At 43.0% G+C, this 19,093-nt stretch overlaps 1 protein-coding gene and 1 long non-coding RNA gene across 2 annotated transcripts; both read right to left on the bottom strand.

The window, feature by feature from the left end:
• Positions 1-455: 455 nt before the first annotated feature.
• LOC134666263 (cytochrome P450 4d2-like) lies at positions 456-18,575 on the bottom strand (the record flags this gene model as incomplete). The annotated part of the gene is made up of 9 exons (XM_063523416.1): positions 18,206-18,575; positions 17,937-18,026; positions 17,529-17,642; positions 6,553-6,744; positions 5,780-5,976; positions 5,267-5,327; positions 3,935-4,157; positions 3,500-3,651; positions 456-676 (listed from the first exon to the last, which is right to left on the bottom strand). Coding segments are annotated over exons 1-9 (1,407 nt in total), but the record flags the coding sequence as incomplete, so codon positions are not given.
• LOC134666145 (uncharacterized) lies at positions 7,551-9,949 on the bottom strand. Its single transcript, XR_010098458.1, has 2 exons — positions 8,933-9,949; positions 7,551-8,376 (listed from the first exon to the last, which is right to left on the bottom strand). It is a non-coding gene; the product is annotated as an uncharacterized LOC134666145 (long non-coding RNA).
• Positions 18,576-19,093: the final 518 nt, after the last annotated feature.

Raw genomic sequence — 19,093 nt, 5'->3', positions numbered from 1 at the left:
GTTGACCGAAGACATTACTTGAAAAGTTAACAGGACTTATCCAAACAATGAATACATAAATCTAGTCGACTAGTTCCACTCGGACCATGTAGTTGTCGACGTGCTTCATGGCGATGTCGAACTTGACTCGCAGCGGCGCGTCGTCGGCGGGCACGGCGGCCGGCGGCAACACGCGCAGGCGGAGCAGCGTGCGCGCCAGCACCGTCTTCATCGCCAGCATCGCGTACTGGGAACCTGCGCACACATACCAAATACAATGGTACAAGTTGTACGAGCTCGGCCGCTCGGGGCGGAAGGAAGGAGTCGGCGTCGGCGCTCCAGTAGGTAGGAGGAGGAGGTGGTAGATATGTTACCGAGACAGTTCCTCGTGGAGTAGCCGAAGGGCATGAACTGCGCGGGGTGCCGCAGCGGCGCCTCCAGGAAGCGCTCGGGGCGGAAGGAAGGAGTCGGCGTCGGCGCTCCAGTAGGTGGGAGGAGGAGGTGGTAGATATGTTACCGAGACAGTTCCTCGTGGAGTAGCCGAAGGGCATGAACTGCGCGGGGTGCCGCAGCGGCGCCTCCAGGAAGCGCTCGGGGCGGAAGGTGTCGGCGTCGGCGCCCCAGTACGCCGCGTTGCGGTGCGTCGCCCACGTGTTGAGGAGCACCGCCACGCCCGCCGGCAGCACCAGCCCGCCCGCTGGAATAACACCAACATTACAAATACTATTTACACAAGGAGACGCCCAGTTGTGTTTAAAATACACACGTACGAACACCCTGGGAGGACGTTCCAAGAGAATGTCGTTTTTACCTTGCAAGGCAGCTACCTCAATCAAAAGCTATATTAATATCTATTTAAAATGTTCACGTTTTGAACACATATTAACTAACGTTTATTTGAAACCTGTGTCGAAACGTCGGTAAATAAAGGTAATAAAATAACTTCGCGATAGACCTGTTTATAATTGTGATATTAATTACCATAGTACTTGTTATGGTAGCATAAATTTATTTAGCTACCATTAGTAGTCTGGTATTTCATAAGTGACATTCTCCTGGAGTGCCCTTTTGTAAGAGTCAGAAGAAGGGCTAGTTACGGGTAGAGGCGCACCAGGTACTTGAGCCGCGCCAGCGCCGCCGCCGCCGACACCGCGCCACACCCCCCCGCCCCGCCCCGCGGGCAGTGTCCCACCATAGCACACGAGTATATATCTTACGTAGCTCGAGGTACTTGAGCCGCGCCAGCGCCGCCGCCGACACCGCGCCACACCCGTCGCACCCCCCCGCCCCGCCCCGCGGGCAGTGTCCCACCATAGCACACGAGTATATATCTTACGTAGCTCGAGGTACTTGAGCCGCGCCAGCGCCGCCGCCGACACCGCGCCACACCCGTCGCACCCCCCCGCCCCGCCCCGCGGGCAGTGTCCCACCATAGCACACGAGTATATATCTTACGTAGCTCGAGGTACTTGAGCCGCGCCAGCGCCGCCGCCGCCGACACCGCGCCACACCCCCCCGCCCCGCCCCGCGGGCAGTGTCCCACCATAGCACACGAGTATATATCTTACGTAGCTCGAGGTACAAGTACCTGGCGCTGGCGCTGGCGCGGCTCAAGAGCCGCGCCAGCGCCGCCGCCGACACCGCGCCACACCCGTCGCACCCCCCCGCCCCGCCCCGCCCCGCGGGGGCAGTGTCCCACCATAGCACACAAGTATATATGTATATATCTTACGTAGAGGCGCAGCGCCTACAAACTATTCGATTCGCAACTTCAGTTCGTCCGAGATGACAGTCAGTGACGGATGGCTAAATTGATTTATAAAAACAACGTTTCTTTGTAATTAAAAATGTCTTCATGTGTCGTGAAGTGGTGCAGAAGTTATTTTAGTTCATACCAAGGATAGTGGAATCACTTTTCACTTGTAGTAAACAGATAAATTCAGTAAGTTTTGGAATTGAACATGACGATTTGTTTTCAATACTACCGTGCTAAGCTAAAACGTAATAACTGCATACGACTTTCATAACAACATACGACTTTTTAAATTGCGAGGATAATAGGGATGGTGTTATGCCAAATGAAGTAGACTATTTTATTAACTTGTGCTTGGTTTACGTATTTTCTATATAATTATAAATGTAGTAATGAATTCTTTCTTACAGATTTGTATTTTCCTTTTTTATTTCATGAAATGGAGCTGTAAAAAAACTACCTAATTATTTCAAATTAATAATCAAATTTGATATTATCATTTTATATTACTTTCCATTCAGATTCCCACAAGATGCTATTCGCAGAGAACTATGGAAAAAAGCTGTCCAATTAGAGAGACATGAAATTAAGTGGATGCCTGGAAAGATATCTAGAATATGTTCTATTCATGAGATATAACTCGTGAGATAATCATACCCGGTCTTCTATATGTAGATACACTTCCACTGAATTAATTTAACAAATACACACATTATCTGAAAATGTTGATCATTCGAATCCACCCTCTACCGTCACATATATGTAGGTTCTCTCTCAAGCCATTTCCGTCAGTAGAAAAGAGCGGCAAATTTAGAAAATGTAAGCGCGCGAACGGGTGTGGTCCCATACAAAATTTTAATTTTGCACCTTTTTCTACTGACAAACTTGCTTGACCGGCTATATACATATAAAATATTTCCATTGGAACTGGAAGTGGGGATTTATTGTGACTCCGCCTATTCAAATATTTTTGACCCGATTCGTGTACCCATGTAAATTTTGCAGGCTGTATAGCCAGTCCGAATTCTAAGATCAAGTTTACCATACATTTACAATGGCGTACTTGATCTTAGAAAAACGGACAGACTATACCTGAATGTGACTTCGCACTGCCATACAAATTTATAATAAAATATACAAAATACTTATTATAGCGGAATACATTTATACAACAATGATATATTTACTTATGTTGAGTTAGTCTGTCATTTCACAACAAAATTTTAACTAGTTATCTTTTAATCTGCATTAAATTATCATACGTGTATTATTTGACTGGTTCTTCAATGTATGGCATAAACCTATCCCTGTCCAAGTCATATTCTAATCAAATATGAACCGCAAACTCTCAGCGGCCAGTACGTACAGCAAGAAGGTTATTAGCGGATTAATGTCGCTGATTGGTAGTTATTGACATTATATGCATTTCATCTACACTTAGCTATGTACCATTAGTGTAAAAAAGATGACTATTATTTTGTTTACCAGCTTTGATTACAGGCTCTGTAAACGCGTCGTCTTATGTATGTGTTGTGTATGTGTATGTATGTTGTGTTAAACCGCTATGTGGTTTGGCAGAAGAATGTATTGTATCTAAATGTAAGTAAGCTTGTGAATAAACGCTTTATTTTTTTATTTAAATGTAGGCGTAATTTTGTATGTGTGCTAATTTGGCCCGAGAATTTGAACGGTAATGTTCCTAAAGGCGGTTTCCATACTAAATATATGCGTTCACCGCCCACCATAGCACACAAGTATATATCTTACGTAGCGCGAGGTCGTCGTGCACCTCGCGCACGGTGACGGGCACGGGCGGGTAGAGGCGCAGCGCCTCGCGCACCACGGCGTCCAGGTACCTGAGCCGCGCCAGCGCCGCCGCCGACACCGCGCCACACCCGTCGCCCAGCACCTCCACCAACCTGCACAGAGTAAAGTGAAGACCTTTTATTCTTCCATTTACGCATAGGTATTATAACGCACTAATACAGTACTTCTTTGGAATTTGGCCTAGATAAAAGAATGTTAGGGATGAACGTTGATGGACGGAGTGCGGACGGTAGAACCAAAAAACGATGGATGGATTGTGTGAATATGATAGAGGAGAATGGAAGAGAAAAACATGTTGCGCCGAGCCATAACGTGGGATAAGGGCAGTATTTAATGTAATTGAAATTTAGGTATTTTAAAAGATCCAAATAGTACTCTGTGCGCAGGCGGTCCTGCAGTAGGGGGTGTCGCGCCAGCAGCAGCAGCGCGAAGGCGGCGCCGAGCGCGGTGGTGTCGGAGCCGGCCATCACCAGCACCATCACCTCCTCGCGCAGCTCGCGCTCCGAGTACTCGCCGCCCCGCACCATCCGCTCCAGGAAGCTCAACTGCTCGCTCTCCTCCTCGCCCGCGCCCCCCGCACTACCAGACTCTGCAATACCTACAGCACATACGGTATTACACTTAAAAGATATATGCCATATAAAGCCTGACAACAGTTTATTTAACCCTGAGATAGTGTCGCTGCAAACAGCTTACGTATGGCAATAATGTGCGTACGTCATGTATAGTTGGGGTAGTGGGCATTGGCTTCATGTTGATACTCGTATAATGTCAGAAACATTGCTTACAGAGAATTCGGTTCTTTCAATTTGCCTATTCGTCAAAATCTGATTCTAAATATTCAATATTTATATATGCTTCGTGTTCTGACTCTGACGAAGTCTGATTTTCATCAGATGTTGTGTCGCTTTCAGGACCACTAACCTCGATTATAAAACGTTCAGTCTCCAATTCGATTATAGGACCTTTATTCCTATAATCATCTTCAATTTTTTAAACATGGTCACAGCAATTGCTCCAATTTTCTTGAGTTAATTCCTATACGATACGATAACCAGTTTAATACAACCACACTATAAAACGTCAATACCGGTCATGTCAACAACCAACTTTAAAACATTGTTTATTGGAATGCTATGTAATCCTTCGTCTTTTTTAAACTGTAAGTATTTGATTGCATTCACTACAATTTTTTTCGCATCTTTGGAATATTTTTTTGGCATTTTTGTAATAAAACTGTTTATATTTGAATATAGTCGTAGATATTTTCTATTTGTTTACATCGGTGACATTCGATGACATCCAACGTTCGTTGTCAAAGAGTACTTGTTTCCAGTAAAAGAAATTAGTACCATTGAAAATCCGCAAAATGGCGAGGGTCAAATAAACTGTTGTCAGGCTTTATAAATATTAGTAGGTATATATTTTTATTTATTTATTTAGTAATTTAAATCAGGCCAACAGGAAACATCGTGAAGAAACCGGACTAATCCCAATAAGGCCTAGATTCCTCTCTGGGTTGGAAAGTCAGATGGCAGTCAGATGCTCTTGTGTCGGATTCGGCAGTTTGCCCCGGAACCTCCGAAACACGACAACGACACCTTTCGGCCAGACGTCAGCGCACTCGATGGTCCCCTGCAGCGGTCGCGGCACGCGCACCACAAAAGAGTTGAAGTGCATGTAAAATAATGTTCTTAATGATATTACTCGGTCTTAACTTGCCTTTATTTTCTAGTGATGACATTGCCTTTCGCTTGTCCCTTATTATCTGCAATAAAAGCATAAAGTTATAGGTACGGAAACGATTTTGAATTTAAAATGGTATCTAGTTAAAATGGGAAGCATTACGACAGCATTTAGATAAACTAACTACAAGTAGTATAACAGTAAAAAAACAACAAGTAAGTACATCGCGTTGCAGTCTGCTGATGTTTAAATTTTAAATTGATGCGCATTAAGGATTAGGTCCTTAGGGCACGCCAAACGGAATAGGTCTAACTAGCGTCCTCTAGATGCTATAGAGTCACCAATTATCACATCTTAGTTTTTCTACTCGTCACCAGATGGAGCTAGGTGTACCGTGGACCAAGTTTCAACGTTTCAAGCACAAAGTAACGCGCTTTCTTTGTTCCGTGGTTCGGGGCTCAAGTTCGCATTGAAATATGCTACGAGTTGACTCGAGTGATCGTTATCGTCTCTTAAAAGAGAGTGTCTTGTCACCTCGTCTATGAAGCGGTGTATCTGGGTGCGGTAGCGCCGGAAGCGGCGGTGCGGCGGCAGCGCGCGGTACACGGCGTCGGGGTAGAGCCAGGGCGCGCACATGCGGCGCGCCAGCTCGCGCTGCGCGCCCGCGAACGCGCGCAGGAACGGGTGCGGCGCGCCGCCCTGCGACCGCAGCTGCACGCCCAGCGACGTCTCTGCATTACACTCTATACTTATTACCGTATTACCTACGCTAGCTTAACTCACTATAGTAGCTTGGTTTCACATCACCTTTATTCAAATTAGAATAAACATTGTAGATCAGAGTGTGCGGTTTATTTTTGGCAATACCCCATCTGTTATGTATACTGATGACCCCACAATCAAACATCATTGTTGAGTTTCGCGGGGCGCAGTATTTATTGTTAAATAACAACAATACAAGCAAAAAAAACACATTAACAAATTATACACCTAATCCTATCTCAAGAATTGCTCTATTGCTATCAATATTACCTATGTAGGTGAAACCCGCATGAAGATCCGTTCGGAAGTTTTTGAGTTTATCGCGAACATACATATATCTATACACAAACAGACAGACGCGCCGGGGGACTTTGTTTTATATACGATTTAGTGAGAATCGTTTTTAGATGTAACTTAATACTACATTATAGTTACCATCTGCATTCGATAGATAGGTACCTTCCTGTAGACCCTGATGTAATGCACAATTGATGAATGATTCCTGTTATACATAGGTATAGGTTTAAGGTGCGAAGAGTAGTTACCGCAGACGGCATCGAAGGTGTAGGCGATGAGCGTGTCCCAGAGCGAGAAGTCCCCGGCGGCGGCGGCGGCGCGCGCGCGCAGCTGGTCGGCGGCGGCGGCGGCGTGCCGGTCGAACACGCCCACGTACGCCGCCACGCGCCGTACGCCGAATACCGGGGCCAAAATCTTGCGCCGCGGACGCCAAATTTCCACTGACGATCAAAACGGTAACTATAATATCACAAAGTAAAAAGCTGTTTAGTTATTTTTAAAAGTAAAAAAATATAATATAATATTAAGGACAATAAAAATGACAAACATACGTACATACCTAGGTAGGTATTGTCAATATAGGTATATTATGTTGGTAAACGACATTCTAATTTTAATGCCGAATAGATGACACCCTGTTGAACAATGACTTAAGTTAAAGATGATCCGACAGTGACGAGGGCGCGACGTATAGGTAGGTACCTTATGTCTTTAAAGGATTATTTTAAGTTAATAAACATAAACAAACTTCATTTAATAGGTACAACGTAGTAAAGCTGTGTTTATATTAACTAAGGTTTGAAGAAGATAAATGTAAAATAATCTCAAATAAACCTGCTGCAGTACGCGCGTCGCCGTGACCCGGTGACCCGATAACTTGTAATTTTGCTGAAGTTTGTAACGTAGTACATTTTTCTAAATTCAAAATAAGTATTTTGGGTCGATTGAAAATTAAAAGAAAAATACCTCTTCTTATTTCAACGTTTTTAACGGTGTCCAAAACAAACCTCATTGATTGCATTTCTATGCATAATCTGTTGCATTCAGATGCATCTCTCGATGCTTATCTGTTGTCGGGGTTGTCATATGACTAAAATTAATTAAAACTTGAGATATTTATGTTGTCACTCCAGGAAAACTTTGTATGAAGTAGGTAGGATTTATAAGATAAAAAACAATTTTGATTTAAAACAAAACATAGAAATTACAGACTTACAAAGTGGCTCTGAAATGAAACAATATTAGATTAAATGGTAAAAATATATTTCTTAGGCTCAGGAGTGATATTGTCTAAATAATTCAGACAGAATTTTCGTGGGATTTGTGTCTTCAAGGGACTGCCACCCTATTACCTTTTGTTAGGGCTCTCAGGGACTCCATATTGGAGATCATTCGAGAATGATATGCACATTTGATTCGGGACCCCCTCTGGGGACACTCGCTCGCAAGAGCCCAATTTGTGGGAAGGCCACACTTTCGGCATGGTGGTCTGAAAGATGGAAACGGCTTGAGTCCTTCGGAAGCTCCACTGAGTGAGTAGAAATTAAATTTCGTGGTGATCAACTCCACAATGGCGCGAGACGTTGTGGGTTTGTTCTTAACCAAATTTTGGTTCTTTGCAGAGAGACTCCTGCTCGAGGGAAGGGAGCGCTCCGCCAGAAGGCTTAGCAGCTACCAGTGCGGTGAGCCAAATTTCCAATGGTTTCATCTCTTTTCTAGAGGCCATAAAGGGCGAAGGCTAATACAACCTTTTCTCGGTTTTCAGGAGCCGGGATTTATTTACTGATTTATTCATTCATTTATTTCATTCGTTGAGTAATTTATCTCAAAAGCTTCAAAAATCCTAGAAGTCAATTTAGTTTTGGAGACCTCCTGGAGCGAAGAATTTAAACACGCCATCTACCTCTGCCACGTCATTTTGGTACCACGTGCGCGGCCCCTGAGCTCTACGTCTCCGCTCAGCATCTAGCTTCACCGGGGAAAGCAGCCTGTCACCCCGCTGCATCTGAGGAACGTTTAAATTCTGAGGTCGGTCCTTTCCATGATTTAATTTAGTAGGGCATCAGCGCCAGCTGCAAAGTTTAGAGTAAATTTAGAATTTTGAGCAACCACTAAAGTAAGATAAAGACATTTGAAAATCCTGGTACATAGTATTTAGTATAAAATAAATTAGTTCTTAAATAAGTAGAATTCTGTGTGAAGCTTTATCCTGGACCTGTTAAGCGGCCCAGCTTTCCACTGAGCTAAGTTCTGAAATTAGGTGTCGTCAAATCAAGTTAAAGATTCACATAGAAGTCAACAAGTTTAGATTTATCAACTAACATTCCATAGGCAAGATATTTAGGCTTAAATAAAGTTTCTATAATATAATTTGTGTTCACCTTTTTCATCTCCCAAAATAGGTTCCTATAGCAAGCAATTTAGACACCACATTTTTTATTAAGATTTAATTTCATTTTTTTGTGCTAACGTGCTATAGCTTTCTTTGAACAAGCCGGAGCTTTGCAATATTATTTAACCCCAATAAAATAGCACGTTTCACTGGCGCCCTGGGTATAAACTTGCTAAAGGAATCTTGTGAAATTTCATGTACCAGGAAAGTTGTGAAATATTTACTGTGTTAATCACCTTTTTGTTTAGTCTTGGTTGCTCTCTATTCATTAAATAGTCTTTAGATATAGTAATTTGAGGATTTGATTGCAATTTTGCTGGTTTGATGCAATTTATTTGATGTTTTTTAGAAGAGAAAGTGACAAGCAATTTTTTGATTTTTGAGGTTATTGCCAACCGTAAAAATAACGTGGTTTTGTACTTTGCACCAAGTACATGCTAGGAAATTTCACTCATTTTAGATACTAAGATTTAATTTCAACATTTGTTTTAGATTTGTGTTGCTTTTAAGCGTAAAATTGAAATTTAAAAAGGTTTTTGTGCATTCTTTTGTAGTACGGACTTATTACAAAGATATTCGAATTTGAGAAATAACAATTAATTTCGAGTACTTGCTTACATTTCCCTTAAATTTCTTTAGTGTCAGCTCATTGTTACATATTTAAAGTAAAAAGTATTGAATTTCGTTGGAAGTATTACCTTCTTGGAAGTTTGTGGTATTGTTTGGAACCAATTTCATAGTAGCTTTCACTTTGCAAATTTAAAAAGAAAGTTGACGTTTGAAAGTGTACACCTGTCAGTTAGAAATTATTTTCGGTAGGAAAAATACTTTACTCATTAAGGATTACAGTTACATTATTTGTAGATTAAGATTGGTTTAAAGAAAATAGTACACTATTTAATATTATTTAATCTTGTTAGAAAACAACATAGTGATACAGTCATACATACAATACATATTGTTAATACCAGAATTTTCAATACAGTAGTTTATACACTAGTTAAAAATGGAGCGCAGCATTCAATTTCACAGTCTTTTGAAGGATGAGTTGATTTATGAGGTTCAAATTCGGTCGGAAACGCCTGCAACCACGGTTGACGCTTTGAGAAAGCAACTTAGGTCTCTTATTTTAGAAGCGCCTAGCGAGGACATAGTGGAGACTGAACTGTCAGCGGAGTCGGAGCTAGGCATTGTCTCGGAGAAAGTGATCGATTTGGCTTCTATTGTTGACAAATATTGTGAGACAAAGGAGAGGTATTTTTTAGTCGCGCTAAAGCCCTCGGCTACCATATTTATCACCGTCTGGCTAGGGTTCAGCCGGAACGCAACCAGACATTGCTAGAACTGAAGACTAGTTTGCAATCCAAGCTTGAGAGTTTATTGGCAAAGATTGAGGGTCCAGGTTCAAGTCCAGCAGCACCCAGCGGCAGCGCAGAGGTTTCAAATCCAAATCCTTTGGTCTCCGGCAATAATTCTGAAATGTTAACAAGCGGTATTAGGGAAATGCAGGTTCAGTGCTCTAGTGATTTGAATATTTCAAAATGGCAGGTTAAATTTAATGGTTTGACAGACCCGCGCTCATTTTTGGAGCGTGTGGAGGAACTAAAAGAAGCAAATGGGGTTTCAGATGCCAAACTATTTAGGGCGGCACCACATTTATTTGTAGACTCGGCGTTGTTGTGGTTTAGAGGTGTCAAGGGTTCGGTTTCAAGTTGGCAGGATTTAAAGTCACTTTTGTTGGATGAGTTTGTCCCCGGTGACTATGATTTTAGGCTGAGACAGGAAATTCAAGCTAGAACGCAGGGGGAAAACGAACCCATCCACTTGTATTTTGCGGTAATGTCTGGCATGTTTGCTAGGTTGAAATCAGACTTACCGGAGGAGGCGAAACTGGACATCTTGTTGCACAACATTCGCCCACATTTTACTCAGCAGTTGGCATTGGTAGATATTAGTTCGGTCGCCGAACTGAAGGCTTATTGTCGCAAGGTTGAGTTTTCACAGCAAAGGGCGAAATTATTTGTAGAACCGCCCAAGGTCAGCGAGCATACACTTTGTCGTGATCATGTTTATAAAGGCTCCAGTGCCAAGCAACCTCAGGTGAATGCCATCGCTGCTAAACAAAGCTCAAGCTTCGCGACCAAGTCGGATAGTTCCTTTTCACAGCGAAAACAGCAACCAAGGTTTTCGGACGCGAAGTTTTCGAAACCACATCGTGGAGTTTGTTACAAATGTGGTAAACCGGATCATAATTTTAAATTGTGTAAAGAAAAGCCTAAATTAAATTCGTATAGCTGTTTTGGTTGTGGGAAAGCAAATACAATACGATCGGAATGTGAGATCTGTCAAAAGGGTAACGTTACAAAACCAATGCAACAACAGTCAAAAAACGCCTAAGGTTGAATCGTAGCAAGTGTCAATCGAATCGATTAAAGTTTAAATCGATTGAACAAAATAAAAATGCTAGTTCGATTGCTACGATTCTGTTTGCTCCAAATAAAGATGATATTAGACCATATTTGAAATTTAAAGCGAATGATTTTGAGATTTATGGATTGGCCGATAGCGGTTCAGCATTGTCAGTTTTAGGGAACAATGCACATTTAGATTTTGTCAAATTTGGTTTTACATTTCAGGAAGCGTACTCTAGTTCGTGTAGGGTCGCAAATGGAGTAAATTGCGAGTCGATTGGGTACATTTTTGTCCCGGTTACGTTTGAAAATACTACGAAAGTAATAAAGTTTGTAGTAATACCCTCGATCGTGAATTACGTTATTTTAGGGTATGATTTTTGGAAAGCTTTTGATTTATTGCCTGAATGTTTAAAAAATGCGGAACACATGACTCCACCTGAAAATTATTTTAGTTGTAACGGTTTAAGTGCAGAACAAGTACACACGATTCGGTCTTACGAGCATTTAACTGCGGCCGAGAGGGAACTCGCGGACACCGTCGTAGGGAAATTTAGAAACATTTCGTTCGAGGAGAAGGGGCTTGGCAGAACCAGCTTGACGGAGCATGTTATCGATACTGGTGATGCCACGCCCATCAAAACGAAACAGTACCCGTTATCGCCGGAAAAACGCGCTGCTTTAGCCTCCGAGTTAGACCGCATGTTAAAATTGGACGTAGTTACACCCTGTGAGAGTCCGTGGAATAACCCGGCTCTTTTAGTTAGAAAACCTAACGGTGATTGGCGATTTTGTTTAGATTGCAGGAAATTAAATGCGGTCACAAAGGGAGATTCGTATTCCATTCCGTATATACCCCAGATTTTGGATAGTTTGAAGGAAGCGAAATACCTGACCTCGATCGATTTAAGTTCCTCATTCTGGCAGATCCCGTTAGCTGAAACCTCACAGGAGAAGACAAGTTTTTGCGTGCCCGGTCGTGGAATGTTTAAGTTCAAGGTCATGCCTTTTGGTCTCTGCGGCGCATCGGCGCGTCAGCAGAGGCTGATGGACAGCCTTATTGATCACAATTTGACAGGTGACATCGAAACCGGTTTAGCTTTTTGTTACATCGATGACATCGTTATTTGCTCATCAGATTTTCAGACGCACTTGCTTTTGCTAAATCGTGTGTTGGCGAAGTTGGAAAAGGCGAATTTAACTATTAATTTCGAGAAATCTAAGTTTTTCAGGCAGTCCATAAAATACCTCGGTTACGTCGTGGACGAGTTCGGGTTGCGTACTGATCCTGACAAGGTTTCTGCCGTTCTAAACTTCCCCACACCCACGAATGCGCGTGACGTAAGGGCATTCTTAGGAACGTGTTCCTGGTATCGACGGTTTATCCGAAATTTCGCATCGATAGCCGCTCCTTTGAATAAACTTACGTCACAGGGCAAGAAGGCGCCACCTTTCGAATGGTCTGCGGAAGCAGAGGAAGCATTTAAGATTTTGAAGAACGCTCTAGTGACGGCACCCATTTTGGCGGTACCGGATTTTAAAAAGGAATTTTCAGTACATTGTGATGCGTCTTCATACGGAATCGGTGGAATGCTTTCCCAGACCATCCAGGGGGTTGAGCATCCGATCGCATACGTTAGCCGCGCCCTAAACAAAAGTGAGCGAAATTACAGCGCCACTGAAAGGGAGGCTCTTGCGGTCATATTTTCAGTGGAGAAATTTCAGGCATATTTAGGCTCACGTAAGTTTAAAGTGATCACGGATCACGCGTCACTCAAATGGTTCATGAATCTTGAAAACCCGTCAGGGAGGTTAGCTCGTTGGGGTTGCAGACTGTCTCAATTCGACTTTGAGATTGAGCACAGAAAGGGATCGCTTAACGTTGTGCCTGACGCACTATCAAGACTCATGCAAGTAGATGCAATTAACGTGACAAATGATGACGTTGAGCCAGATGAATGGTATGATAAGATCTTCAATGGTTGTAGATCTTTTCCCGCAAATTTTCCAAATTTTTGTTTAAAAGACGGGAAACTTTTTAGACTTTCAAAGTCAAAGTATAATTTGTTGCGAGAGTTCGATTGGAAGGAAGTGGTGAAGAAGTGTGATCGTAAGAGAGTTCTGCAGCAAAATCATTGCGAAGCAACTGCTGCACATTTAGGTGTTTTTAAAACTCATCGCCGGTTGGCGTTGACCTACTTTTGGCCCGGTATGTATAAGGATGTAGTCGAGTTCGTAAAAGCGTGCGATGTCTGTGCAGCGTACAAGCATTCGCAGAAACCGACTGCAGGCCTCATGGGACAGCCAAAGGTATGTCGACGACCATGGTTGGTAGTTAGTATAGATCTTGTCGGTCCACTGCCGCGCTCTCGCGCAGGTTATACATTTTTATTTGTTGTTACATGTTGCTTTTCGAAACACACACTGCTATTTCCACTTCGCCGCGCTACTAGCGCTTTGGTGGCGAAGCATTTTGAAAACCATGTCATTTTGGAACATGGCGTGCCTGAAACCGTGATTGCAGACAATGGAACGCAATTCACGGGATCAGACTTTAAGCAGTTATTGAAACGCTACAACGTACCTAACATTTTTTATGGCCCGCGCTATACTCCGCAGGTAAATTTAGTCGAGCGTTATAATAAGGTAGTGATGACCGCCGTAGCGTCTTACGTAAAGGACAATCACCGTACATGGGACGAAAAGCTGCACCAAATCAGGTTTGCGATAAACAGTGCAGTAAGTGAGACCACCGGGTATTCTCCTTTCTTTTTAGTGCACGCTAGGGAACCCGTCATTAACGGCTCGTTTTATAAAGATACTGATAAACAGTACGATGTGGGTATGCCTAGAGAGGAGTATGCAGGCGAATTTGGTTGTATGAGAGACATTTTTGAGCAGGTTAGGGTACGTATGCTGCAAGCACATGAAACAAATGCCAAATATTATAATTTGAGACGCCGAGAGGCGAAGTTTTCAGTAGGGGATATTGTTCACAAGCGTACTTATACGCAAAGTGACGCCTCTAAGTTTGTTATGTCAAAACTCGCACCTAAGTATGAACCGTGCAGAGTTAAAAAGGTTTTATCTCCTTTAGTTTATGAGCTTGAAAGGCTGGATGGTCACCCAATTGGGTCGTGGCATATTAAAGATTTTAAGTAGGAAATGGAAGTTAGGTTTTGAGGTGGAAGTTATCTCTGGACGCAGGACCCCGAGTCTCTTTAGGCTTGTCGTCTTGCCGCCAGAGTTGACAACCACTATCACCTACCTCTCATAACATAACAAAAAAACGGTTGAGATCGTTAGTAGTGTTAAATATTCGGTAAATATTTAATTCACGAATTTTGTTCGGAACGTGGCGAACAGTAAAACTGTTACGTTATTATATTTGCATGGGCGATGAATGTTTGAATCTGTTAGTGCGTGATGTATGTGCGGTGCGATCGAAGCTGTGCTCAGTCTCAGAGCGATTTGGACTATAGGACTTAGTATGGTTTTAGAGTTTGGAAGAGTTATCCTTGGACGCACGATCCCTCGTCTTGTACCAGTCGTCGTGCCGCCAAGGACGACAAACCACTCACCTGCTAAGTACCTCTCAACCCCAACATCGGAGCTATCTTTAATATGACCAAATGGTAACGCATTGTTACGCTTTGTCCGGTACTTACCATACCCGACAAATATCGAAATAGTACTTTATTTTGTTTTTTTAACTTAGCGTATTTTTGTAATTCACGTGTCGTTAGGCGTAAGTCCTAATGATTTTTTTTATAGTACTATTTCGCATGTTGCCGTACCTCGTTTTTTTTATTTTAGGTATACCGTGTTTTTTGGGGGTGTTGTGCAACATGATTTGGGACGTTTCGTTTCCTCCGACAAGTCAGTCGGGGACAAATTTTTTAGGTAGAGATTAGAACTCAATTTAGCAACTTTGATGGTTTGAAACTTAGATTTTGTTGGATTGTTTTCCGGTTTGGATTTATGGTTGTTGGAGTCGGGTGATGGTTTATTGCTCAGACTTCATCATTTTGCCCGGACAAGGAGAGATTATATTGATGAATGCTGAACATCGGTCCTGGCGGTTGGAATTGGCTTTCTCAGTACAACAAGCTTTTTCCGCGTTGTGCTGAGAAGGCCAACGGTTTGTTCACTGGTTTGTAAGGTATAACGGAGGTTTTTTTCTATGTGTTGCGCAGATGGCCGCATAGTTTTTTTTCACCTTCCGTATGTTAACGTGGGTTCGAGATTTTTTTGGTCGTTGGTTTTTTAGATTCGGTTGATCCATGTTTGTGGAAAGGAGATTTTTTTTCAAGATATATAGAGTAGAGTCCTTAGACTCCTATGAGACGAAATCTCGAAGCCGCGTTAGATTTTTGTTCAATTTGAATAGCTTGTTTATTAGGTTAGTTTTCTTGCCTTGGGTGTGTTGTTGGTCTGGTCCAATAAACTAATTTGTAGGATCCGAGTCGCTGAGGACAGCGAGCGGTTCACCTACGTTGAACCTTAAAATCGGGGAGGGGGGTATTGTAACGTAGTACATTTTTCTAAATTCAAAATAAGTATTTTGGGTCGATTGAAAATTAAAAGAAAAATACCTCTTCTTATTTCAACGTTTTTAACGGTGTCCAAAACAAACCTCATTGATTGCATTTCTATGCATAATCTGTTGCATTCAGATGCATCTCTCGATGCTTATCTGTTGTCGGGGTTGTCATATGACTAAAATTAATTAAAACTTGAGATATTTATGTTGTCACTCCAGGAAAACTTTGTATGAAGTAGGTAGGATTTATAAGATAAAAAACAATTTTGATTTAAAACAAAACATAGAAATTACAGACTTACAAAGTGGCTCTGAAATGAAACAATATTAGATTAAATGGTAAAAATATATTTCTTAGGCTCAGGAGTGATATTGTCTAAATAATTCAGACAGAATTTTCGTGGGATTTGTGTCTTCAAGGGACTGCCACCCTATTACCTTTTGTTAGGGCTCTCAGGGACTCCATATTGGAGATCATTCGAGAATGATATGCACATTTGATTCGGGACCCCCTCTGGGGACACTCGCTCGCAAGAGCCCAATTTGTGGGAAGGCCACACTTTCGGCATGGTGGTCTGAAAGATGGAAACGGCTTGAGTCCTTCGGAAGCTCCACTGAGTGAGTAGAAATTAAATTTCGTGGTGATCAACTCCACAATGGCGCGAGACGTTGTGGGTTTGTTCTTAACCAAATTTTGGTTCTTTGCAGAGAGACTCCTGCTCGAGGGAAGGGAGCGCTCCGCCAGAAGGCTTAGCAGCTACCAGTGCGGTGAGCCAAATTTCCAATGGTTTCATCTCTTTTCTAGAGGCCATAAAGGGCGAAGGCTAATACAACCTTTTCTCGGTTTTCAGGAGCCGGGATTTATTTACTGATTTATTCATTCATTTATTTCATTCGTTGAGTAATTTATCTCAAAAGCTTCAAAAATCCTAGAAGTCAATTTAGTTTTGGAGACCTCCTGGAGCGAAGAATTTAAACACGCCATCTACCTCTGCCACGTCATTTTGGTACCACGTGCGCGGCCCCTGAGCTCTACGTCTCCGCTCAGCATCTAGCTTCACCGGGGAAAGCAGCCTGTCACCCCGCTGCATCTGAGGAACGTTTAAATTCTGAGGTCGGTCCTTTCCATGATTTAATTTAGTAGGGCATCAGCGCCAGCTGCAAAGTTTAGAGTAAATTTAGAATTTTGAGCAACCACTAAAGTAAGATAAAGACATTTGAAAATCCTGGTACATAGTATTTAGTATAAAATAAATTAGTTCTTAAATAAGTAGAATTCTGTGTGAAGCTTTATCCTGGACCTGTTAAGCGGCCCAGCTTTCCACTGAGCTAAGTTCTGAAATTAGGTGTCGTCAAATCAAGTTAAAGATTCACATAGAAGTCAACAAGTTTAGATTTATCAACTAACATTCCATAGGCAAGATATTTAGGCTTAAATAAAGTTTCTATAATATAATTTGTGTTCACCTTTTTCATCTCCCAAAATAGGTTCCTATAGCAAGCAATTTAGACACCACATTTTTTATTAAGATTTAATTTCATTTTTTTGTGCTAACGTGCTATAGCTTTCTTTGAACAAGCCGGAGCTTTGCAATATTATTTAACCCCAATAAAATAGCACGTTTCAAGTTTATGAAAGGAATATACAGAAGATCATCTATAGGTATGCGTGTTCAAATGCTTTCCATATCCTCCCTGCTAGGCCGAATCCCTTTACAGTTACCACCACAACAAGTGTACCTACCTGAGTCACCACCACCACGCACACGCGTGTACCTGGCGTGGCGCGAAGATGCTGCCGTTGGCGACCAGGGTGCGGATAAAGCGAATTGTTAATTGCCTCGCCCTTATCGAGACACAACACGAGCACACTCGTACCTGGTGCGAAGATGCTGCCGTTGCCGATCAGCGTGCGGATGAAGCCCATCGTCGCCTCGTCCTTGTCGAGGCAGCGTCGCGCCACCACGCCCGCCACCGCTGCGTCCGCTACCACTGCAAACAATCTCGCTTTTACATATTTCTACCACTTCGACTTAGGTTCACACTGCTCTCGCCGGTGCTACGCACCAGATTGAATTGATTTCTTCATAAGCACAGTTCAGCCTTCAGACAAGGAGTCCGATAACTTATTACGTGTGTAAGGATTCGTAATAAGGCGGCGCGAGCGGGAGTTTCCTTTAAATAATCTACGCTCTCTTGTTTCGCGCTCTTTTGTAGCTTTCAATGAGTTGAAAGCTTTACATTATAAACAAAAATGTCACTGATTTGCCATATGATGTGTCTTACCCACGTAGAGTCGGTTGAACATCCAGGCGCTGGCCAGCCCGCCCTGCCGCAGCGCCGTGCGTCCGATCAGCTGGAACGCCTTCATCCGGTCTACAAATACACAACGAATTTGCTATCATCATAAGCGTTCAATGAGGCTGGAAAAAATAATTTGGAAACTTAATATCGTTTCGTCACTAGATGGCGTAAGGTGTAGGTTTCTGTGAGCACGTACAATAATATAATAGTTGATCGCTATAATACAATATGAATGCATCTAGGTACAATACCTTCATCAGTGCCGAGGAGTAAGGTGGCGTGACCCAGGAGGGGGTGTGCAGGCAGGTCGGCGGCCAGCGCCGCGTGCAGGCGGTGTATGGCGCGCCGGCGCCAGCGGTAGTGCAGCCACGCCAGCGTCAGCGCCACCACCACCAGCTGCCACAGCATCCTGACGCTCTTTCACAGCTCTTCGACAGTTACCACTCGCGTACGTCAGCGCAGCAACACTCTTCAGATCGATGATTGCTTTCGTAATGGATCGATCACTACAATTGTTCAGAAACTTGTTAAACAAAAACGCTTATTTTTAGCGTTCTGCAGTCAACTTAAAAATTCGCTACGAGTATGTCCGTGCGCTGCGGCCATAGGTGCTTAGCTAGTAAGTAACAGATCGTAAGTAAATATTTACTAGAAGAAGATACATTATGTGTTTGTATATCAATTACGCCACATACCTACGCACGCTGTGTTGTTTTCGTCTCTTCTTCGCCTATAAAATGACGGATGGGCAACTCCGGAACCCTACACCGAGCACTGCTCGATAATATGATCTCTGTAATATATGCAATGCACGTTACACGATCTGAAGTTGATGAATATTAATGCGGACGCGTCGACCTCCGCGGCGGCAGGCGGCGCGCGCGCGGGCGATGCGCCCTCCGCGCGATGACACGCCACGACAAGCGCAAGCGCAGTGCATCTGCGCAGTTTACCCTGTACCTACTACCCGTGACCCGTAGCGGAAACACAGATTGCGTTTGTCGTGGTGGGTAGGGTCGAATGGAGAAGGTGTGTACCTACTTAAGTATGGCCTATTTTAAATTCTTATAGCTTATTGAAATGTATTGCATCTTGTTCTTATAATTTTGGCCATAACGTTGTATGCCCACTATACCTTA

Source organism: Cydia fagiglandana, chromosome 7 (genome assembly GCF_963556715.1).
Source record: "Cydia fagiglandana chromosome 7, ilCydFagi1.1, whole genome shotgun sequence".
In the NCBI taxonomy this organism is placed as follows: Eukaryota; Metazoa; Arthropoda; class Insecta; order Lepidoptera; family Tortricidae; genus Cydia; species Cydia fagiglandana.
This window is presented reverse-complemented; position numbering and strand designations above follow the sequence as displayed.